Here is a 22,527-nt window from a genome sequence, read left to right as displayed (position 1 = left end):
TAAGAAAGCTAGAAAGAAAATGGTCAAAACTAGGAACCCCAGAGACTAGAAATGCCTGGCACCAAAAGCTGAAAAGCTATAAAATCTCAGCAAAAGAAAAGAACTTTCTATGCCAACATAATTGGTAACACCTCCATAAACAGCAGCAAACTTTTCAGACTGGTCCATGACTTATGACATTCAATCTCACATAAACCTGACAGAAGAATCCACAGTGACAGCCGACAACCTGGCGGACTTCTTCAACACCAAAGTAAATAACTTAAGACACTCTATAACGGATTCTCCAGACTCCCACTGGGACTACTCCATTCCACAAGACCTAGTCGCCGCCAAAGCAGACATGAACTGGTCCAACTTTAGTGAGACCGATTGGCAAACATTTAACAAATTCTACAACAAATACGTCAAATCATACTGCAGATTGGACACTTGCCCCCCAGATGTAATGAAAGCAGCCCCAATCATCTTCAAAGCCAAACTACTCAACTGGGTCAACCTACAACTAACCGCAGGAATATTTCCCAAAAACTTAGGTCAAATTGTAATAACACCCATTAAAAAGAACAACAAAGAACCACCCAACAACCTAACCAATTTCAGACCTATCGCAAACATCCCTCTCGCAGTCAAAATAATGGAAGGGATAGTAAATGCTGAACTAAACTCATATTTAGACAAATTCAACTTACTGCACAACAACCAGTCAGGCTTCAGACCTGGTCACAGCACCGAAACAATCATGGCCTCACTACTTAAACACCTTTACGCCCTCCTCACCCAAGATACCAGCGCCATGAGCCTACAACTGGACCTAAGTAGCACCTTTGACCTAGTAGATCACACCATTCTTTTGAACTGCCTAGAAACCACAGGCATCACAGGCTACGCTCACAATTGGTTCCAGGGATTCCTCAGGAACAGATCCTACCAGGTATTCAAAGATGACAAACTTTCCCATAGCTGGAATAACAACTGCGGATTACCTCAGGGCTCCCCCCTATCCCCAACCCTCTTTAATATCTACCTCAGCTCATTAGGAAACCTGCTACAAAGCCTAGGGCTCACCTTCTATATCTACGCAGATGACATTACTGTAGTGATTCCACTAACTGCCCTAACGTCACAATTCTCCAACTCCTTAACCAACATCCTAAATCAAATAGAGCGCTGGATGATGGCCTTCAAACTGAAACTCAACACAGAAAAAAACAAATTCTTCCTGGCATCACCCAACGAAAAGATAAAAGAAAATTCAATTCACCTACAGAGCCGAGAATACAAAATTTACCAAACCATAAAGGTTCTGGGGGTAACACTTGACAAACACCTAACCCTGGAAAGCCACACAAACCTACTGTTTAAAAAATGTATTTCGGTCCTCTGGAAACTTCGCACTATTAAAAAAATTATTTGATAAAAAGTCCTTCCATTTACTAGTACAATCATCCATCTTAAGCATCCTAGATTACTGTAACATCATATACCTAGGAGCTTATAAAAAGAACCTCAACAAGCTGAGATTATTTCAGAACACTGCTATCCGACTAATCCATGGTTTAAAAAAATGGGAACACATTTCCCCTTATTATGAGAAACTCCACTAGTTACCCGCAGAATCCAGAGTCCTCTTCAAGTTTGCTTCTTTTTGCTACAAAGCTGTCTTTGGGATTCTTCCAGCTTACCTAATCTCCCAGTTCTCCCCCAACGAGTCCAACAAGAACACTCGCAGAACAAACCTATTTAATTACCCCCTCCTTGAAATCTTACCAATACAAAAAGTTTCTAGATAGAATGTTATCATTCCAGGCAGCTAGGCTGAACACATGGCTTGGAAAGCCCATACTTGAGGCCACTACATACGCAGACTTTAGAAAATCCCTGAAAACTCGACTGTTTAACAAATTCTAAATTCCCATACCCAACTCTTCCTCACCATGACCCTTCCACCTCGCCCCTTAATTCCAAGGCCCGAAACTAATTATACTTTCCACCTTGAATCTCATGTACTGACATAATGTATCTTTATTGTAACCTATGTACTGACTAAATGTATCTTTATGGTAACCCACCTGTATCCCATGTACTGACAAAATATATCTTTACCGTAACCCACTTGTATCCCATGTACTGACAAAATGAATCTTTAATGTAAACCACTTGCATCCCATGTACTGACTAAACGTATCTTTATTGTAAACCGCTTCTATCCCATGTACTGTCAAATGTATCTTTATTGTAAACCGCTTCGAACTTCACAGTATAGTAGAAATAAATTATTATTAAACTAAACTAAACCTTAAGTTTGTATACCGCATCATCTCCACAGAAGTAGAGCTCGACACGGTTTACAGGAGTTGGTATAGAAAGGAACTACAATGAAAAGTAGAAGGACTTAGAGAGAGAAGTTTAGAGGGACTTCGTATATCGATGAGAGAGGGGTCATTGCATTTTAGAGAAAAGCCAAGTTTTCAAATGTTTTCGGAAGAGTTGGAGGGAGGTCAGGCTTCGAAGCGGGGTAGTAAAGCTGTTCCAGAGTTCGGTGATCCTGAAGAAGAGTGAAGTCCCTAATTTTCCTGCATGGGATATGCCTTTTAATGAGGGGAAGGATAGTTTGAATTTTTGAGTAGATCTGGTGGTGTTGGGATTAGAGGAGTTCCAGGATAATGGAAAAAGGGGAGGCAGGATACCGTGTAGAGACTTGAAGGTTAGGCAGGTGCATTTGTAGTGAACCCTAAGGATTACTGGGAGCCAGTGAAGCTTAGACAGAAGTGGGGAGACGTGGTCAAATTTGCTTTTTGCGAAGATTAGTTTAGCCGCAGTGTTCTGGATCCGCTGGAGTCTATGAAGGCTTTTCGTTGTCAGGCTTATGTAGATGGAGTTACAGCAATCCAGTCTGGAAAGAATGATGGATTGTGCGAGGACAGCAAAGTGATGATGATAGAAGCAGGATCTCACTTTTCTTAACTGCTCTCTTCATTTTTATCTCTCCTACACCAGATCTATCATCGTTGTCCCTCTGCTTATTTTTCTGCTGACCCCTTACCATCATCAATCTCTCTACTTTCTCATGCCTGTCTCTCCCCTTCCCCTCCTCTAATCTCCCTGCCAGCTGTTTCCTTCCTTTTTTCCTTCTCCCTTCCCTCCTCCTCCTGTCCAGCATTAACTCTCTTCCTTCCTCCTCTCCCAGCAGTATCTCTCCTTCTCCCTCCCTCCAGGTCCAGTAGTAGCTGTCCCTTTTTTCCCTTTGCCCAGCAGCTTCCCAGACTCCTTTCCCTCCTCCCCTCCCAGCAGCATCTCTCCTTCTCCCTCTCCAGGTCCAGTAGCAGCTGTCGCTTTTTTTTTTTTTTTTTACCATGCCCAGCTGCTTTCCAGCCTCTAACAGTGGCTTTCTCCCATCCCAGCAACTCTTCTTACTTGCCAGCACAGCGATTCAGGAAGGCAGTCCTTTGTTGGGTCGCACCGCCTCTGAGGAAAGCAGAAGTTGCATCATCAGAGGCGGCCGTGACTCAGCAAAAGCCCCAAGGCTGTCTTCCTGAATCGCTGCGCTGATAAGTAAGGAGAGTTGCTGGGAGGGAAGAAAGCCACAGTTAGAGGCTGGGAAGCAGCTGGGCATGGTAAAAAAAAAAAAAAAAGGGACAGCTGCTGGGAGGAGAGAAAGCACACTGTTGGAGGCTCCCCATGACTACAGCTCGTCGATCTTGCCGGTTCTGTGTGGACCGGCAGGAATTTTCTGCAGACCGGCGGTTCAAATACATCTCCAAATTGTTAACCACAACATCCGACCTCAAAGTATTCCGTAAAGAAATCAAAACTCTCCTTTTCAAAAAGTATATTCAATCTACTTAAACTCCCCTTCCTCATATCACCTCTATAACTTTCCCAAATATAGTCCACTCTTTTCACTGTCCCAAAAAAGTAACCGGTAACCCAAATAATCAACTTGATTCCTAACATCTCCTATGAAATCCATCTACCAAACATCCTTAGGAAACTAGATAATTCTCTATGTAACATAATCAGAAAAAAATTTCTATGTAATGTAATTTCCAATGTAATATAACTTCCTATGTAATGTAATTTTTATGTAATATAAAGTAACTAGATAACCTTCTATGTATTGTAAGCAGAAATAATTTCCTATCTAATGTAATCTGAACCTCAATTCTGTAATCCTAATTTAATCTATTCACTGAATACTTGTTGGAATGTTAGTATCTTGTCTCTATCTTTGTTTTTATCTTTTCTATCTTTACCATTTTAATAATTGTTTTTTTTTTCAGGTACTTTAGCTAGATTGTGAGCCTTTGGGACAGTTAGAGAACTTCCAAGTACCTATCTTTATTTTTATTTTATTTGTATCTTTAATGCATCTTTATTGTAAACCGCTTTGAACCTCACGGTATAGCGGTATACAAGAAATTAAATTAAATTCTTTGCTCACATGTTTAAAGACAATAGACTGTTTTCAGTCCAATTCTTTATATGTGAGGTTGCAAACCATTGGACCCCTGAGGAAGGCGTGTTCGCCGAAACAAGGACCGTGTAGGGTCCGGTTGGATTTTTATCACAGTATTTTTTATCATTGTACTTTTTTAAATTGAATTTTCATGGTTTTATGTGTCAGTGTTTAATAAATTATCTCCAGAATATCTGTATCCACAGTTTTTGGTTTTGTTTTCATCGGTAATTGTTTATCTTCCCATTCTGGGAGGATAACAAAGTGGTGCTCTTGACTACTGCCTCCTTTCCTAGATTCACTGTGAACTTGGACTAGAAAGGGTTTGTGGCTCCTGTAAAACTACAAGGCCTGTATGTATCAAACTTTGAAATGAAGCTTGTATGAGACAAGGCTGACTCAAGAAGTTCTGCTGTCTTCTTGAAGGGAAAGAGGATGGTGGCAGTTTCAAGTAGGTAGACAGAGGCTAGTGCAGAAATTGGTAGCAGTTTCAGGTAGGTAAGCAGAATGTGCACAATGTGCACAAGGAAGGCTACACCTTTGCATGTGATGTACTACATGAGTACATACCTCAAAGACTGTCCTTTTGTAGCTATGAGATACTATAGGAAAGCAGTGGCGTACCTAGGGTATGTGGCACCCGGGGCCCATCATTTTTTGACACCCCCCCATCTATATGAAAAATATGATTTTTAGTACCAATCTACATATCGCACCACAAGAGTGTACCTAGGAAAAGGCTGCATCTTAAACACTGCAGTGAGCACTAGAACACCAACACATACATTGTAAAACTAAACAAGCCAGATCCCGCACAGTCAATTGGTCCTGTAGTCAATGCCAACTGAAAACTATGTCTTTTTCATACACACAGAACAGAGATACACCCTCGCCCAAAATGGAATAATCACAAACTAAAAATAGAAATATGTAGACAAAAGTTAAACTGATCCGCCAAGAAACCAGACCCTGGATACAATGCAACACCACAAAAAACAGTAACACATGTCCTCTAATACAGTGCAAAATATAAAGACAGTAGATGTAAATTTGAAAAAACTGATACATAACAATCACCACTTTATAAATTAACAAATAAAAATAAAACAAATAATGAGAAATAAAAAAATACCATTTTATTGAACTAATCCCCGTAAGCTCGGTCCCCATCCCCGCAAATCACCTGATTCCATCCACACAAGCCTTGAATTGTTTATATTAAAGTATAAAAAGAAACAATATTCTGTACAATTGTCAATTTATAAATCAACGTCTTCTCCCCACTCTCTTCCCCATTTCCCTTCAGCATCCTCAGCCCACTCTCTCTCCACTTTCCTTCAGCGCACGCACATAAAAACAAGCAAGTAATTTTATATCATTTTCATTCTATTCATTCATAGAAATTAAAGTCTAGATAATGCCAGTCACATAACAAAACATGATTTTACAAAAATAATTCCCTGCAGTCAAGCCTGCAAGGATTACTAGATGTCTTTCAGCAGCTCCCCTCCCTCCCTCCCCCTTACCTTTGTGGCCAAGTGAAAATGATCTACCAACAATAAAATTTTAAAAACACAAAGCATGCTGTACGCAGAGAAAATGTTAATTATCATTTATATTCCGCGGGTTTTCAAAGAGGTCAAGGCAGATGACTTTATGCAATGTCACCTCAGTAACAACTATACAAAAATAGACAAATATTCCCCCTCCCTTTTTACTAAACTGCGATAGTGGTTTTTAGCGTAGGGAGCTGCGCTGAATGCCCCACGCTGCTCTCGACGCTCATAGGCTCCCTGCGCTAAAAAACTCTATTGCGGTTTAGTAAAAGGGGGCCATAGTGCAAAATATAGACAGCAGATATAAATTTTCAAAACGGACACATTTTGATCACTAAGTTGAAAATAAAATCATTTTTCCTACTTTTTTGTCTGGTGATTTCATGAGTCTCTGGTCCTTCTTCTTTCTCTCTCCCCCTGGCTCCCCTCTTTATTTCTGCCTTTCTTTCTCTCTCCTCCTGGCCCCCCTCTTTATTTCTGCCTTTCTTTCTCTCTCTCCCCCCTGGCCCCCCTCTTTATTTCTGCCTTTCTTTCTCTCTTCCCCTGGCCTCCCTCTTTATTTCTCTCTCCCCCTGGCCCTCCTCTTTCTTTCTCTCCCCCTTGACCCTCTCTTTATTTCTGCCTTTCTTTCTCTCCCCTTGGTCCCCCTCTTTCTTTCTGCCTTTCTTTCTCTCTCCCCCTGACCCCTCTTTATTTCTGCCTTTCTTTCTCTCTCCCCCTAGCCCCCCCTCTTTATTTTTTTCCTTTCTTTCTCTCTCCCCCTAGCCCGCACAAAGCCATCATGCCAATTTCTCCACTTCCACGATTCTTTCCCTACCCTCACCCCCAAGCCAGCAGCCGATTTCTCCCTGCTCCTTCCCCGATGTCCTGATGTCCTGAACTTCATCGGGCAGCAGCAGCATTCACAATTCACTGCTGTTGCCCGCTTCAGGCCTTCCTCTCTGTCGGGTCCTGTCTTCATGAAAACAGGAAGTAGGCAGGACCCGGCAGAGAACAAGGCCTGAAGCCGGCAACAGCAGCAAATTGTAAACGCTGCTGCTGCCCGAAGAAGGTAATGGAGCACCGAGGCAGTCCGCTTCTCCCCCCTCCCAGCCGAACCCCCACTGACCCTCCTATCTCCTCCCCGTGAACCTTTCCGACCTTCCCAGCGAGAGCAGCAAACCTCCTTCGCGGCTTTCTCCTCCCTCTGCCGCGTTACTGATGACGTCATCAGTGATGCGGCAGAGGGAGGATAAAGCCGACGCTACTGGAGGGAGGTTTGCTGCTTTCGCTGGGAGGGTCGGAAAGGTTCACTTGGGGGGGGGAGAGATAGGATGGTCAGCGGGGTTTTGGCTGGGAGGGGGGAGAAGCGGTCTGCCTTGGTGCTCCAAGGCCTGGCGCCATTACCTTTTTCGGTAATGGCGCTGATGCTGCTTTCGCTGGGAGGGTAGGAGCGTGATAGGGACCGGGCCAGCTGTGCACCCCCCTAAGGCGGCACCCGGGATGGACCTCCCCCCCGCCCCCCTTGGTACGCTACTGCCCTGGGGAAACAGCCTGCAACAAGATCGCGCGATGCCAGCGATCTTTGCTTGCTTCGGCTGTTTCCTCCGCCGCGGTCCCGCCCCTCCTCTGACGTCAGAGGAGGGGGCAGGACCGTGGCGGAGGAAACAGTCGAAGCAGGCAAAGATCTCTGGCATCGTGATCTTGCTGCAGGCTGTTTCCAGACGCGACACCCGGCGCAGGAGGGGGGGAACTGGACCAGACCGGGAGCACCCCCTCAGGGCTTGGCACCCTGGGCGGACCGCCCCCCCCCCCCCCGCCTCCCTTTGGTACGCCACTGTAGGAAAGTGAGTCTCTTGGTTGTACCTCTAGAAATAGATGAATAAAACAGTAAACATTTTAATGTAAACTTTCCTGATTTGTGGTGTTAAATATTAACTGTAAATTTTCTGTTCCTTTTTATTTAGGAAATGGCTGTTAATGTATATTCCACCTCTGTGACCAGTGATAACTTGAGCCGACATGACATGTTGGCCTGGATCAACGAATCATTGCAACTCAACCTGACAAAGATCGAACAGCTTTGCTCTGGTAAGGGGATGGAATATGATGTTCCTCATATGCTTGCAGTTTAGCAAAGAAAGCATGCAACATTACAGCCTGTGCTTCTACAAGACTGAAATGGAGTTACATGGGAGTGACCCTACAGAAATCAGTGTCTTGGTTATTGGGCAGAGCAGCTTCTGATAGGATCCAATATATTATTGCTTCTTAAAGCCTTTATGTATAAATCTTAGGTATTTTTAGAATTTTTAAGAGATAACAGTTGCATGAGTTATTCATATATCCAGAAACATGCCAACTCCTTTTTAAAATGGATTAAACTTTATGCGGGATTCTTTGTGGTGATTCAATTGCAGTATTGAAAAAAAAAAATCAGAATTTAATCAAAGGCCAAGTCTGAAATTTCTGCCCAGTGTATAGCAGTGGCCAAAAATACCAAACACGATGCTAAGAATTATTAGGAAATGGGTGGGAAATAAAACCAGGAATACTATAATGTCTCTGTGTTATGTTTAGTTTTCGTCGCCTTATTTCAAAAATGATTTCCAGTGTAATAGAGGTGTCGTTTTAAATTCTTTATTCATTTTTGCATATTATAACAAGTGTATTAGATAAAATCATATGAACTTATAAATACACACTTGATTAACTCTCATACAACTCTCAAATGTTATAAATATAACATTTCATTACATATTTATATTCTATAATTTCATTACATATTGAGCATGGGCATTGGACGCCTGTGCACTCATAAAGCTGCAGTTGCCAATTAAGCTGCTAGCTTTCACTCAAGGTGTGAAAAATAACAAAAAACACGGAAAATGACGCTAACGCAAGGTTTTACCAAAACATAATTATTTATTTAGTTATTGTTTTTATGTTTCCATTATGAAACTCAAAAGAATAAAGCATAGTTGCGTTAACAGTTGCATTAGTGGGAGGTCGTTATAGTTGCCAAAATGCTGGCCTTTTGATAACAAACTCAGCTCAATATTTCGAAGCACCCCATTATATACCTTTGGTTCAGTGTGACATCATCGGCTTGTCAGCCAATCAAAACTAACAGAGGTGGTGTTTAAAGTTAGACAAAATTCCTCTACGTTTAAAAGTTTCAGAAATTACATTTGTTTTGTTTACATTCATTTCTGAATATACATTAACATTTTATAACATATCCAATATTCAAGAGAATCTACAATTGTTAACAGGGTGCTGAAATATTCTCAGCCTTAGAGGAAAGGAGGGGCTGTTTTCCACTCTCCCTGAGCTGACAGTTTCAAATTTCATTGATCTTTACACAGAAGCCTTCCTATGTTAGAAACTGGAACAGAAGTCTCTGACTCTAAGATAACCATTTCCGGATATTGTGTTCAGGATTTTTCCCTTAGTATCCTCCATTTCATTTTAAATATAGATTATTTCATCCATCCATTCAGCACTTGCTTGGGGCCCCACATCCATTCAGACCATTCATTTCTAGTTAAACCATTTATATGTATCTCAGGTTGGGATATGTAATCTAATATTTTTTCTAACCAGCCTATGGCACATCTGGTATCAATTAGAACCACGTTGCTAGAAGCTGGAAACCTGAACAAAGACTTGACAGAGACAGAAAGTCACTGACACAAAATGGAGTCCAAGACATAGAAGATATAGAAAGACAGAGAACAAAATGGAGTCCATGTATATCCTGATTTCCTTTATGATCTAGCTTAATAGCAAAGTACATACAAAGAATATTATTATGCTTTCCCTTAATATTAATCTATAGTGTGTTTTTCTGGCCTTGGCGACAGCCATAATCAGATTTTTATTCACCAGTTTTTCGTACGCTTCTATTGGGCATGGCCTTAACTAACACATATGCTTGTATCTAACTAGAGTTACCCAGAATCATACGAAAAACAGGCCCTTTTGTAGAAAAATTCCACAAAAATACTGCACTATCATGTCCTGACATCCATTCCATTACTGTCCCATAGACATCACCCCTTACTGGCCACGAGCCACTACTGCTCAATATTTATATTCTATAATATCTATAATATTTATATTCTATAATATAACATTTCATTACATATTTATATTCTATAATTCTATATTATGTATTACACTTGATAACTAAACAATTATTATTAAATAGAAACCCTCCCATCACCTCCCGTTACAGAATTTCATACAAATACAGTGAGACTATTGACATATTCATATGCATTATGAGATAAATAAAAATAATACTCACCCTTTTCCCTTCTATCAAATATCTTACCTTGGGAAAATGTTATCATTCATTACAAAAGTCTGTTAATGGTCTCCATATTTTCAGAAATTTACCAAAATATCCTTTTTGTGTTGCTATTGTACGTTCCATTTTATATATATATGGCATACAGAATTCCACCAAAAGTTATAATTTAATCTGTCATAATTTTTCCAATTGTATGTTATTTGTTGAATTGCTACCCCATTCAAAATAAATAAGTTTGTTGTTATTTGACGAAATTTTACTCTTTGCTCTCATTGCCGTGCCAAATAAAATAGTATCATATGTCAAGGCTACCGGATTTTCTAACATCCTATTTATTTGAGGCCAAATTGATTTCCAAAATAATAATATGAATGGACAATAGAATAAAAGATGATCTAATGTACCAGCTTCAAGATGACAGTGCCAACATCTATTAGACTTAAAGCTATCTAGTTTTTGTAAACGAACAGGGGTCCAAAAAGCTCTATGCAAAAGAAAAAAACATGTTTGTCTCATAGATTCTGATACTGTACATCTTAACCTCCACGACCAAAGTCGTGGCCATTGAGATGCATTAATTTGATGCTTAATCTCAATGCTCCAAATGTCCCTAAGACCATTTTTTGGTTTTTTATTTACAAATCCAGATATTAATTTATACAACTGTGCGGCCTGATGACCCATAGAATCCATCTGAAAGCATAAGAATTCCAGGCTATGATAATGTAATAGATGTGTCATTCTGATCAAGCAGGTTATCTCCCCATGTCTGTGAGCCATATGCAGGAGTAATCCACTCCGGATTTTTTCTGTTATCCTCTTACTTCACCGGAAGCTCTACTGCCACCTGCAGTTTTTCTCTTTTGCACGTGAGCCAGAAGGAGTGTTTCTGTTCTGCTCTCTCCTTTTTATTATTTTATTTTATATGAAAAACTTTTTGGTACAGCCATGCTCCTCCTGCAGTAGTCCTGCTTTGCGTTGGACTTGCTTCATCATGGTGTAGCCTCTCAGGGTACATATGCTGCTTGGCCTGCTGCTGTTTGGTTCTTGAGAGACCCGTTTGTAGGGAATACTGATGATGTTTATGGATGCTCCCCTCGTAGCTGGGGACCAGAAAAGTACACTGGCACTTTGGATTCTTTTTGCCTTTAGAACCTGGAGACGATCCCATGGTTCTGTGTTTATTTCAGTCCTCTGCCTTACCAAATTTTCTTTTGGAGTCTCTGCAAGAGCTGATTTTGGACACACAGCCAGCTCCTGCTACCACCTCCTCTCTCAGGTGTGGAGTGAGGGATCAGTTATCTGCATTTCCCTGGCTTCCAAACATTACTGTTTTGATTTTGGAACAGTGGGATTCTCCTGCAGGTTCTCTCAAAGTAGTGAGAGCCATGTCCAGATCAGCACTTTTTTTTAGTCAGCCTAAGGTAGATTCTTTAGCTGCACAGGCTACTAAGTGTGCCTCCCTTCTGAGTGAAAGCACTGTGGTGCTGAAGGATATGCAGGACTGCTGAGGAGACTTTTTGAGGCAGTGACTTTGAGAGTCATTGCTGTCTCATTGGCGTTCTTTGTTACTTGTGCTTGTCTGTGAGCATGAGGGAGATGAATCCTCTCCTCACTTCCTATTTTTCTAGCCCTTCAAATTTTTGCAGTGTCATGGTCTGGAACAGCATTTCCAATTCTTGTCTCTGCCTTTTGGGCTGGCGACTGTGCCCCGGATCTTCACCAAGATGTGATGGTGGTTGTGGCAGCTTACCTGCGGAAAATGAGTCTCCAGGTTCACTCTTATTTAGACAACTGGCTGATCAGAGATTCCTCGTTATCCGAGAGATGGTGCACAGTGAAGCAGGTGCTCCAGGTTCTGGAGGACTTGGGCTGGATTGTGAACTTCGGAAAGAGCAATCAGATGCTCATGCAGTCGCTGGAATATCTAGGAGTCCTCTTCGATGTGGTTGTGGGCCGCGTCTATCTACTAGCAGCACTCAGGCAGAAACTGTTTGCTCCTGACCCTCTAGGAAATCCCAAAAGCCAATACAGTTCAGCTCAGACCCAACATATAATCAGAGCCATCCCACCACCGAGAAACCCCACCAACCACACTACCCCATTCTACTCCCATTGCTCACAGTAATGTAATGTAATTTATTTCTTATATACCGCTACATCCGTTAGGTTCTAAGCGGTTTGAAGAAAATATACATTAAGATTATAAATGAGAAGTAAGAAGGTACTTAAAAAATTCCCTTACTGTCCCGAAGGCTCACAATCTAACTAAAGTACCTGGAAATTAATAAAGAAGAGAAAATAAAGATGGTTGAAAAAAGAAAAATTCTATGTGAATTTATAGGATGGAAATTAAACTGACAGTGAAGAACTATATGAAAAATACATATGGAATTCAGTTAGAGAGGGTAGGTTACAATCTATTTATGGTATTTGTTTAATTGGAAGGTGTTAAGGTGGGTAATTTGGGGGAAGGTTATCTGAAGGTAGGTGAATCTTCTGGAGGTAAAAGAGGAGGGGTTAAGATATTTGGATGAATTTTTTGAAAAGCAGGGTTTTGATTTCTTTTCTGAATGTTTTGAAGTTGTCTGATATTGTCATAAGATTGGAGATGGAATGGTTGATTTTTGCTGCTTGTGTTGCTAGAAGGTTGTCAAACATTTTCTTGCGTTGTGTGCCTTTGAGTGGGGGGAAGGCGAAAGGGTTCGAGGATCTTCTGTGTCTTGAGGTGGAGATTTGGTTTAAGCGGTTATTTAGATAGGAGGGGGAAGAGCCGTGTAATGCTTTGAATATCAGGCAGTAGAATTTGAATTGGATTCGTGCTTGTATGGGTAGCCAGTGAGAGTCTAAGAAGGCAGTTGTTATATCCGCAAATATGTCACACCCGCAGCCAAACAGATCATTTCACACCAAAACATAGCAGAAAACCGAAAGGAACAGCAGAAAATCAGACAAACAGAATAAGACGGCAGAAAAGGGCCAGCGGCCCAACAAGTCTGCTCAATCAAGATCTCTCCCACCCTCGCGAAACTATCCTCTATTATACCTCTGTAGCGACCCCATCTGCTTGTCCCATCGTCTCTTGAAGTCCAGCGTACTACTGGCCTCGACCACCTGACGTGGAAGACCATTCCATCTATCAATCACCCTCTCGGTAAAGAAGTACTTCCTGGTGTCCCTGTGAAATCTTCCTCCCCTAAGTTTTAGTGAATGTCCTCTTGTCACTGTGGGACCCGTAAGAGTAAAGATTTCCTCTTCCTCCTCGATGCGGCCCGTTATGTATTTGAAGGTTTCTATCATGTCCCCCCTTTCTCTGTGCTCCTCGAGCGAGTATAAGCACAGCTTGCTCAGACAATCTAATCTAATCTAATCTAATCCTTAGGTTTGTATACCGCAATCTTCATATGGAAGATTTTTGAGTCCTGAGACAATCCTTGTGGCCGTTCTCTGAACCGACTCAACTCTCTTCACATCCTTTTGGTAGTGTGGCCTCCAAAACTAGACACAGTACTTCAGATGCAGTCTCGCCATGGATCTGTATAACGGCATTATAACTTCGGGCTTTTGGCTGATAAAGCTTCTTATGATGCAGCCAAGCATTTGTCTAGCCTTTGCTGAGGCTTTTTCCACCTGATTTGCAGCCTTCATGTCTTCACGGATGATTACTCCCAAGTCCCTTTCTGCTTCAGTTCTTGTTAATTTTTCTCCATTTAAGGTGTATGTAGTGCAAGGATTCCCGCTACCAAGATGCATCACCTTACATTTTTTGGCATTGAAATTTAGTTGCCAAGTACTGGCCCATTGTTCAAGTAAAAGTAGGTCTTGCTCCATAGTGTTTTGCGCGGTTGCGCAGTTAGGTTCTGTTGCCCAGTCAACAACGTTACACAGTTTAGCGTCGTCGGCAAATAATGTAATTTTGCCTTGAAGTCCTTGAGTCAGATCACTTACAAAGATGTTAAATAGCATCGGTCCCAAGAACGAGCCCTGCGGCACTCCACTGGTTACTCTTGACATTTCTGAGAGAGTACCGTTTACCATTACCCTTTGAAGTCTGCTGCTGAGCCAATCTTCTACCCATGCAGTCAGCGTTTCTCCTAGTCCCATCGCGTTCATCTTGTTCAATAACCTGTGGTGTGGAACACCATCAAAAGCTTTACTGAAGTCCAAGTACACTATGTCAAGGGACTTCCCCCGTCCAGTTTTTTTGTTATCCAGTCAAAGAACCCTATCAGGTTAGATTGACAGGACCTACCCTTCGTGAAGCCATATTGGTGGGAGTCCCTTAATTTTTCCTCATCCAGAAACGTGTCTAATCTGTTTTTGATCATCGTTTCCATTAGTTTACACACTATTGATGTGAGACTTACCGGTCTGTAGTTCTCAGCCTCTGACTTGCATCCCTTTTTGTGAAGCGGGATAACGTTGGCAATTTTCCAGTCCAAGGGGGAACTCTTCCCTTGCTAAGGGAAAGATTGAAAATCTCGGCTAACGGCTCCGCCAGGACATCCCTCAACTCTTGAAGCATTCTCGGGTGTAGATTATCCGGGCCCATAGCTTTGTTAACCTTTAGTTTTGACAGTTCTTGGTAGACACTGTTCAAGGTAAATTCAAATTCCCGAAATGGATCCTCCAAGCTCCCCTTTGTCTGTAGCTGCGGTCCAGATCCTGGTGCTTCACAAGTGAAGACTGAGCAGAAGTAGTTATTGAGCAGCTCTGCTTTGTCTGCATCCGAGTCTGTAAAATTACCATCGGATTTCTTTATGCGCCCAATACCGTTTGTGTTCTTCTTCTTGTCATTTACGTACTTAAAAAAGGATTTATCCCCCTTTTTAACCCGCCTAGCTATATCTTCTTCTATCCGGAGTTTGGCCTCCCTGACTGACGTTTTTACTTTCCTAGATGTTGTCAAATATGTTTCTTTTGCTTCCGGTAGTTGTGACTGTTACTAGTTCTGAAATTTCCTCAGAGAACCACTGTGGTTTAATTTTGCTGCGTCGCTTGCTCACGGTTTTTATATATATGTTGGTTGCTTCTTGTAGGGTTGATTTTAGGTCCGACCATAGTATCTCCACACTGTCCATCTACAGTCCAGCCTCCACAAGCCTTCAGGTAGCAGCATTAGCGATGTTCTGCACCTCACAGGATAGTGATTGCTGCGAGTTCTCTTTGGTTGCTGCACCTGAGGAAACTCTGGGGAAAGATCTTGCGACAATCCCCCACAGCCCAGATCTTTGAGGGCCAGCCAAGCGTCTGCCACCTCCTCCACCTTTTGGGACTGCCACCTCCTCCACCTTTTGGGACAGTGATCCAGAGGTCGAAAGGAAACAGCCAGCAGTAGCAATGACCTTCATGGCAAAGCACTTGTGTAACTTCATGAAAAGCTCTGCATTTTTGCAAGGTAACCAAGGCCAGGTCCTGATAGATCTCCACATTAACTCTACTCCATTGAAACTGTGAGTTGTGTCAAGCCGCCTGCAAAATACGTTCTTTGAGCAGATAGTCACCAAAACAAGCTATGATGTCCCGTGTCCAACAGATCTCTAATAGGACCCAAGCTCCGATGTACCCGGAAGATACAATATCCTTAAGAGTCCACCAGATTTTCTGTGCCCAAAAGCTGACTACACAGATCCTGTACCACTTGCTTGCAGTCCTTATAGTGCTCCATTTCTGGAATCCCTTTAAATCGCAGGTTGAGTCACTGTGATCTATTTTCCAAGTCCTCAATCTGATTTTGTATTTCCACCAGAGTAGACGCTGTTTTTTCAGTCGCTGCTGCGGTTTCTGCCAAATTCGCAGCTAATTTGGACACATGCTCTTCGGAAGCCACTACACAGCCTCCCAGCTCTACCATCTCCGATCGAAGCTCCGCCAAAGCAGCCTTGACATCAGTGCAAACTCCAACCATTTCTGCCTTAAGGTCTTGGAACCAGGCTTCCATAGTGGTCTGCAACTGTGCCGATTCTGTGTTCTCTGACCCCAAAGTGAATGCTGTAGATGCCGGTGCCGACCTCAGCACCATCTTTTTCTGCGCCGACGGTGAGCTTGGAGATCCCATGCTCTTTTTATTGCTGACTGCACTCGTATATTTAAATTTATCCAACCTCCTGCGACTCGCCATATACCAAAAACATCGAAATCCGCCGTAAGGATATCAAAAAAGTGCATGGGAAACTATAGAATCGCTAAATTACTCAAGCTCCAATAGAGCTCAAGGATTAGGCTGCCATTTTCTAGAGTGATGTCACTTCCTCCTCCATCTTTTTTAATATTTTTTTGAAAGTGCGGCCTCCAAAATTGTACACAATATTTTAAATGAGGTCTCACCAGAGTCTTATACAGAGGCATCAATACCTCCTTTTTCCTACTGGCCATACTTCTCCCTATGCAACCTAGCATCCTTCTATATATCCGCCAGATACTATATTGAGGCCCTCTGTATGTTTATCATAATCACAAAAGTAAAATAAAACAGTTTCTTGATCATATGTCTCTTTAGCTATAAATTACAATGTTATTATTAAGACTTTGCCCAAAGGAAAGATTTATAAACTATAAAGAGTTTTACCTCATGCAAAATTGTCATTTCTTTAGTAAGATATTAACTATTTTTTCTGAGGCCCTCCAAGTACCTACAAATCCAAAATGTGGCCCTGCAAAGATTTTGAGTTTGAGACCACTGATCTAAAGCTTTAAAGTAGAGTCCATCAATCAATCTTCAAAGTTCTTAATGGTGTTAAGTTTTGAAGCCATTCAGGCCCAATGAAGCTCACTTAACTTGATGATGAATCAATTAAAGTCCCACTGATAGGATTTCTACACTGTTAGCAGGAGCTCGATTATTTGGAGACAACCCTGGTGACTTGAGTGCCAATTGGGATGAATTATTAAAGTTAAATAAATCATTAATTAGATTGGAATTACATTCAATTATATTGGTAGAACATAAGAAGTTGCCTCTGCTGGGTCAGACCAGGGGTCCATCGCGCCCAGCAGTCCGCTCCCGCGGCGGCCCATCAGGTCCATGACCTGTAAGTGATCCTTTGTCTAAAACCCTTTAATCCCCATTTTTCTTCTATCTATACCCTTTCATGATCCTATCTCTACCTCTATCTATATCCCTCAATCCCCGTATCCTTCAGGAACTTGTCCAATCCCTCTTTGAATCCCCTTAATGTACTCTGTCCTATCACATCCTCCGGAAGCGCATTCCAAGTGTCCACCACCCTCTGAGTGAAGAAAAATTTCCTAGCATTGGTTCTAAACCTGTCCCCTTTCAATTTCTCTGAGTGCCCCTTGTTCTTGTTGTTCCCAATAGGCTGAAGAATCTGTCCCTTTCTACCTTCTCTATGCCCTTCATGATCTTGTAAGTCTCTATCATGTCTCCTTTGAGTCTTCGCTTCTCCAGGGTAAAGAGCCCCAGCCTTTCTAGCCTCTCTGCGTTTGAAAGGTTTTCCATACCTTTTATCATTCTTGTCGCTCTTCTCTGAACCCTCTCAAGTATCTCCATGTTCTTCTTTAGGTACGGTGACCAATATTGGACACAGTACTCCAGATGTGGTCGTACCATCGCGAGGTACAGCGGCATGATGACTGCCTTCGTTCTGGTTGTAATACCCTTCTTAATAATACCCAGCATTCTGTTTGCCTTCTTCGAGGCTGCTGCGCATTGTGCTGTTGACTTCATTGTTGTGTCCACCAGTACACCCAAGTCTCTTTCAAGGTTACATCAAGGTTAATCCCCCCATTTGGTAGCTGAACATCGGGTTCTTTTTCCCTATAAGCATGACCTTGAAGTTCATCTGCCATTTATTCACCCACTCCTCCAGTTTGTTCAGGTCCCTTTGTAGATCCTCGCATTCTTCCGCAGTTCTAACCCTGCTACAGAGTTTAGTGTCATCCGCAAATTTTATAACTTCACACTTCGTCCCTGTTTCCAGGTCATTAATAAATACATTGAACAGCAGTGGTCCGAGTACCGACCCCTGCAGAACTCCGCTCGTGACCCTCCTCCAGTCCGAGTAGTGACCCTTCACTCCAACCCTCTGCCTTCTGACTGCCAACCAGTGTTTAACCCATCTGTGTACGTCCCCTTCCACCCCGTGATTCCACAGCTTCCTAAGTAGCCGCTCATGGGGTACCTTGTCAAAGGCCTTTTGGAAGTCGAGGTAAATGATGTCTACGTGTTCCTCTTTGTCCAACTGGCTGTTTACCCCCTCAAAGAAGTGCAGTAAGTTTGTTTGGCACGATCTTCCTTGGCAGAAGCCATGGCAGAAGCCATGTTGCCATGTTAAACGTATTACCCAGGGATTAATAATTAACAAACCCCCGAGGTTTCTAGATAATATATAATATATATAGAGATGGAATAAAATAATATCCCAATGTTCACAGGATCTGATGTTAATCACAATTGATGTATTACAAACAGTTATATTAGAACAATCTAATGAATTACAGCTTCAATTGGATATGATTAAAGATATTGAAGGACATCATTTCCAGCAACAGTTTTTAGAATATCAGAAATTAATTGATACACATAAACAAGAGCAAAAATTTTTTAAATATAAAAATTCAAACAAGATTTATATGATTACACAAAAAGGTATGTATACCCATGACAGGATAAAACTCGCAATAAAAATCTGAAACGAAAACAAGGTGGTAATAAAAAGAAGATTTAGTTCAAGAATCTTCTGGGGAAGATGATAAATAAGCTTGCTGTTCAACAGAATAAGTTAATGGCTGAACATCCCCCAACTAACAATATGTCAGATTCTTTTTTACGAATGCCTTGTCCTACAGAAAAAGATAATTCCATCAAGAAAATAACCAGACAAAAGGAGCAGTGATCACTAAAAAATGTAAATCTAATGTGTACAATTTATCTAAACGCAATCTGACTAAGCATCTGTCTCGCCTCCTACCCCGCACCTCCAGTCTGCCCTTCCTCCTCTTCTTGTCCACCCTCCCCTAGCTACCTTACCTATCAACAAACATGTCTAGCCCTACCCATAAGCTCACTGCCCTCCTCCTTCTCTACCTGCTCACTACAAGAGGCTGGATCTCTAAAGCTTTAGCCTTCGAACCCATACCTACTTACATCACATGGACTAGAATCACGGGACACGATAAACCCCTCCGACCCCACCGACTCGTTCAGGACGTCACAGAAACAGGTCCTTTCCCCATCCCTGTGATTCACACTACTCGCCACCCACCCAGACCAACACAAAACAGAAAGCGATCCCTAAAAAATTTACAACGCACAGAACCCTCGCCCCCCCTAGAACAATCTATTCTTCCTGGCGCCTACCTGAACATTCGCTCGGTTAGAAATAAAGCTCAACTCTTCAAAGATTGGCTAGAGGAAACTCATCTAGACTTTGTACTTCTAACAGAAACATGGCTCATCTCCGACCAGGATGCCATCATAGCAGACATTCTCCCACCACACTACAAAATTATCCCCCTCTCAAGAAACTCCAAAAGGGGAGGAGGCCTGGCCATCATACTACGCGACCATTTTCACTTCCAAATCCTAGATTCCAAATCGACCAATGATCTAGAAATCCTCACCTGCAAAATCTCTAAAACCGACCTCATCGATAACCTCAACGTCACGCTATTCTACATCCCCCCGAATAAATGTAACCTTGCAAAAGAAGATTACTTTGAATTCCTCCTCACAAACTCAGCAGCTGGCACCCACAACCTCTTAGCAGGAGACATTAACCTTCATCTTGAGCAAGAAGAAAACCCCAATGTTGCAGACCTATACTCTTTCCTCACATCACTAGGCTTCGCCAAGCCCCCTCCTACCACAACACACAACAAAGGACACCAGCTTGACATGGTCACCTTCCTTTCCAACTCCCCCCTACTACATAAGTCTCACAAAACAAAATTGGTCTAACACCCCTTGGTCCGACCACCTCCTATGTTACTTTGAACTATCCTGGTTAAAAAAACAACCAGACAGGAAATACACACCTAACCAAACAAAGAAGATGACCTGGACAAGAGAAAAAATTAATCCCGTAGATTTCTGGTCCCACTACACCCCCATTTCCAACCCCAACCCCAACTTCCACCTTGACTGGAAACACTTCAGTGACCAAGTCCTTAATGCCATCGCCCCCCAAGACTCCGCAAAAAAACCCCTCGGCCCTCAAACAAATGGTTTGATGAGGATCTCTTAGCCATAAAACGCGAAGTAAGGAAACTAGAACAAACATGGCGCAAATCAGGGAATGACAACAACAGACTAAACTGGCGAAATAAAGTCAGTGAATACAAAAAACTGATAGTTGAAAAACGCAGTAAATATTACTCCCAACTCATCAACAGTAAAGCACTTTTTAGATTAGTCAACTCCCTTCTAGACACCGATTCTCACAAACGCTCTAGCTCAGAACTCCCGCCCCCCGCAATAATCCTAGCTGACTACTTTGCCAACAAAATCCAGACCTTAAAATCGTCACTTACTACTCCCAACACTGAGACAATATTTAACCTTCCAGCAGCAGACACAACAGGTTCAAGGGCCGACATGACCTGGAGCTCATTCGAAAACCCAGACTGGAACCTTTTCCTCAAACTCTTCTCAAAATACGCCAACTCCAACTGCCTATTAGACAACTGCCCACCCATCATTATTAAATCCGCCCCCCCCAATTCAAAACCGAACTCTTCAATTGGGTCTCACTATGCCTGTCCACTGGTCTCTTCCCGACTGAACTTGGCCACATTCTCGTATCCCCCCGCCTCAAAAACAACAAAGAATCCATCTCCTCCGCCACCAACTGTAGACCCATCGCCAACATACCAGTCTTCCAAAAACTCATGGAAGGCCTCATTAACCATGACCTCATGAACTACCTAGAAAAGTTCAACATCCTTCACGATTCCCAATCCGGCTTCCGCTCAAACCACAGCACGGAAACGGTCTTAGCCACCCTACCCAATTACCTCCTCCAATTATTCTCACTGGGCAAAAGCGCCCTAGTACTCCAATTCGACCTAAGTAGCGCTTTTGATCTGGTCGACCACGATATCATGCTCTGCTGCCTGGACTCCATCGGCATTTCCGGCCAAGTGCTACACTGGTTCTTATGCTTCCTAACTAGCCGTACCTATCAGGTCCACAGCAATGGAACCTTCTCCCATCAATGGCGTAATTCCTGTGGAGTCCCACAAGGCTCCCCACTATCCCCCTTCCTCTTTAACATCTACTTGGCACCTCTTGCATGGACACTAGCCGACTTAAACCTTAAATCATTCATTTACGCCAATGACATCACCTTCATCATCCCCCTAACTTCACTCACCCAACAAACGGAACAACTCACATCCTCCATCCTCACCAAGTTAGAACTATGGACCTCACAATTTAAATTAAAATTGAACTCTGAAAAAACCAAAATCTTCCTGGCTAGCCCTAACCATAAAATAACAAACACCTCCATGAAACTGAACGGCCTTGATTATCCTATCAACCCCTCCATAAAAATACTCAGAGTCATCCTAGATAGATGCTTAACCTTCGAAGACCATACCAGTGCCCAGGTCAAAAAATGCTTCTGCACCCTCTGGAAACTTCGCACCATCAAACACCACTTTGACCACCTCTCCTTCCGCTTACTGGTCCAATCATTAATCTTAAGCATATTGGACTACTGTAATATCATATACCTAGGAGCCTATAAAAACATCATCAAACGTCTAAGAATAGTACAAAATGCCGCCGTCCGCCTCATCTTCGGCCTCAAAAAATACGACCACATTAGCCCCTATTACGCCAAACTCCACTGGCTGCCGGTAGAGGCAAGAATCACCTTTAAATTTGCTTGCCTCTGCTTCAAAACCTTAGCAGGCTCTTCACCAATCTACCTATCTGAGCACCTTGAAATTACTGGCCCCTCTCGTACTCGAAATACCTATCTGTTCTCCTTCCCCTCCCTGAAGGGCTGCCTCTACAAAAAATTCCTTGACCGATCACTAGCATTCCAAGCGGGCAAATGGAACAAATGCCTCTCTTCTCTCATCTCCAATTCCCCCCACTATCAAACATTCAGGAAGTTAACTAAAACCTACCTTTTTGACAAATTCCTCTGATTTATCCTCCCTCCTCCTCCCCCCTCCCTCCTCTTCTGACCCCTCTCCCCTAGACCCTTACCGCCTCATGTAACACCGACATCTATAACGCTGCA

The 22,527-nt window shown here is 42.5% G+C and overlaps 1 protein-coding gene across 3 annotated transcripts in view; it reads left to right on the top strand.

The window, feature by feature from the left end:
- The window catches only part of MAPRE1 (microtubule associated protein RP/EB family member 1), a 145,545-nt gene that overhangs the window by 28,520 nt on the left and 94,498 nt on the right, over nucleotides 1-22,527 (top strand). For all 3 annotated transcript variants that reach the window (XM_033914492.1, XM_033914493.1, XM_033914494.1), the window contains exon 2: nucleotides 7,962-8,085. In XM_033914492.1, the coding sequence (XP_033770383.1) occupies nucleotides 7,965-8,085 (121 nt within the window). In that variant the 5' untranslated portion in view covers nucleotides 7,962-7,964. The remainder of the gene's footprint in view (nucleotides 1-7,961; nucleotides 8,086-22,527) is intronic.

Source organism: Geotrypetes seraphini, chromosome 11, assembly GCF_902459505.1.
Source record: "Geotrypetes seraphini chromosome 11, aGeoSer1.1, whole genome shotgun sequence".
In the NCBI taxonomy this organism is placed as follows: Eukaryota; Metazoa; Chordata; class Amphibia; order Gymnophiona; family Dermophiidae; genus Geotrypetes; species Geotrypetes seraphini.
The sequence above is the reverse complement of the archived record's forward strand: the minus strand, read 5'-3'. Positions and strand labels throughout refer to the sequence as shown.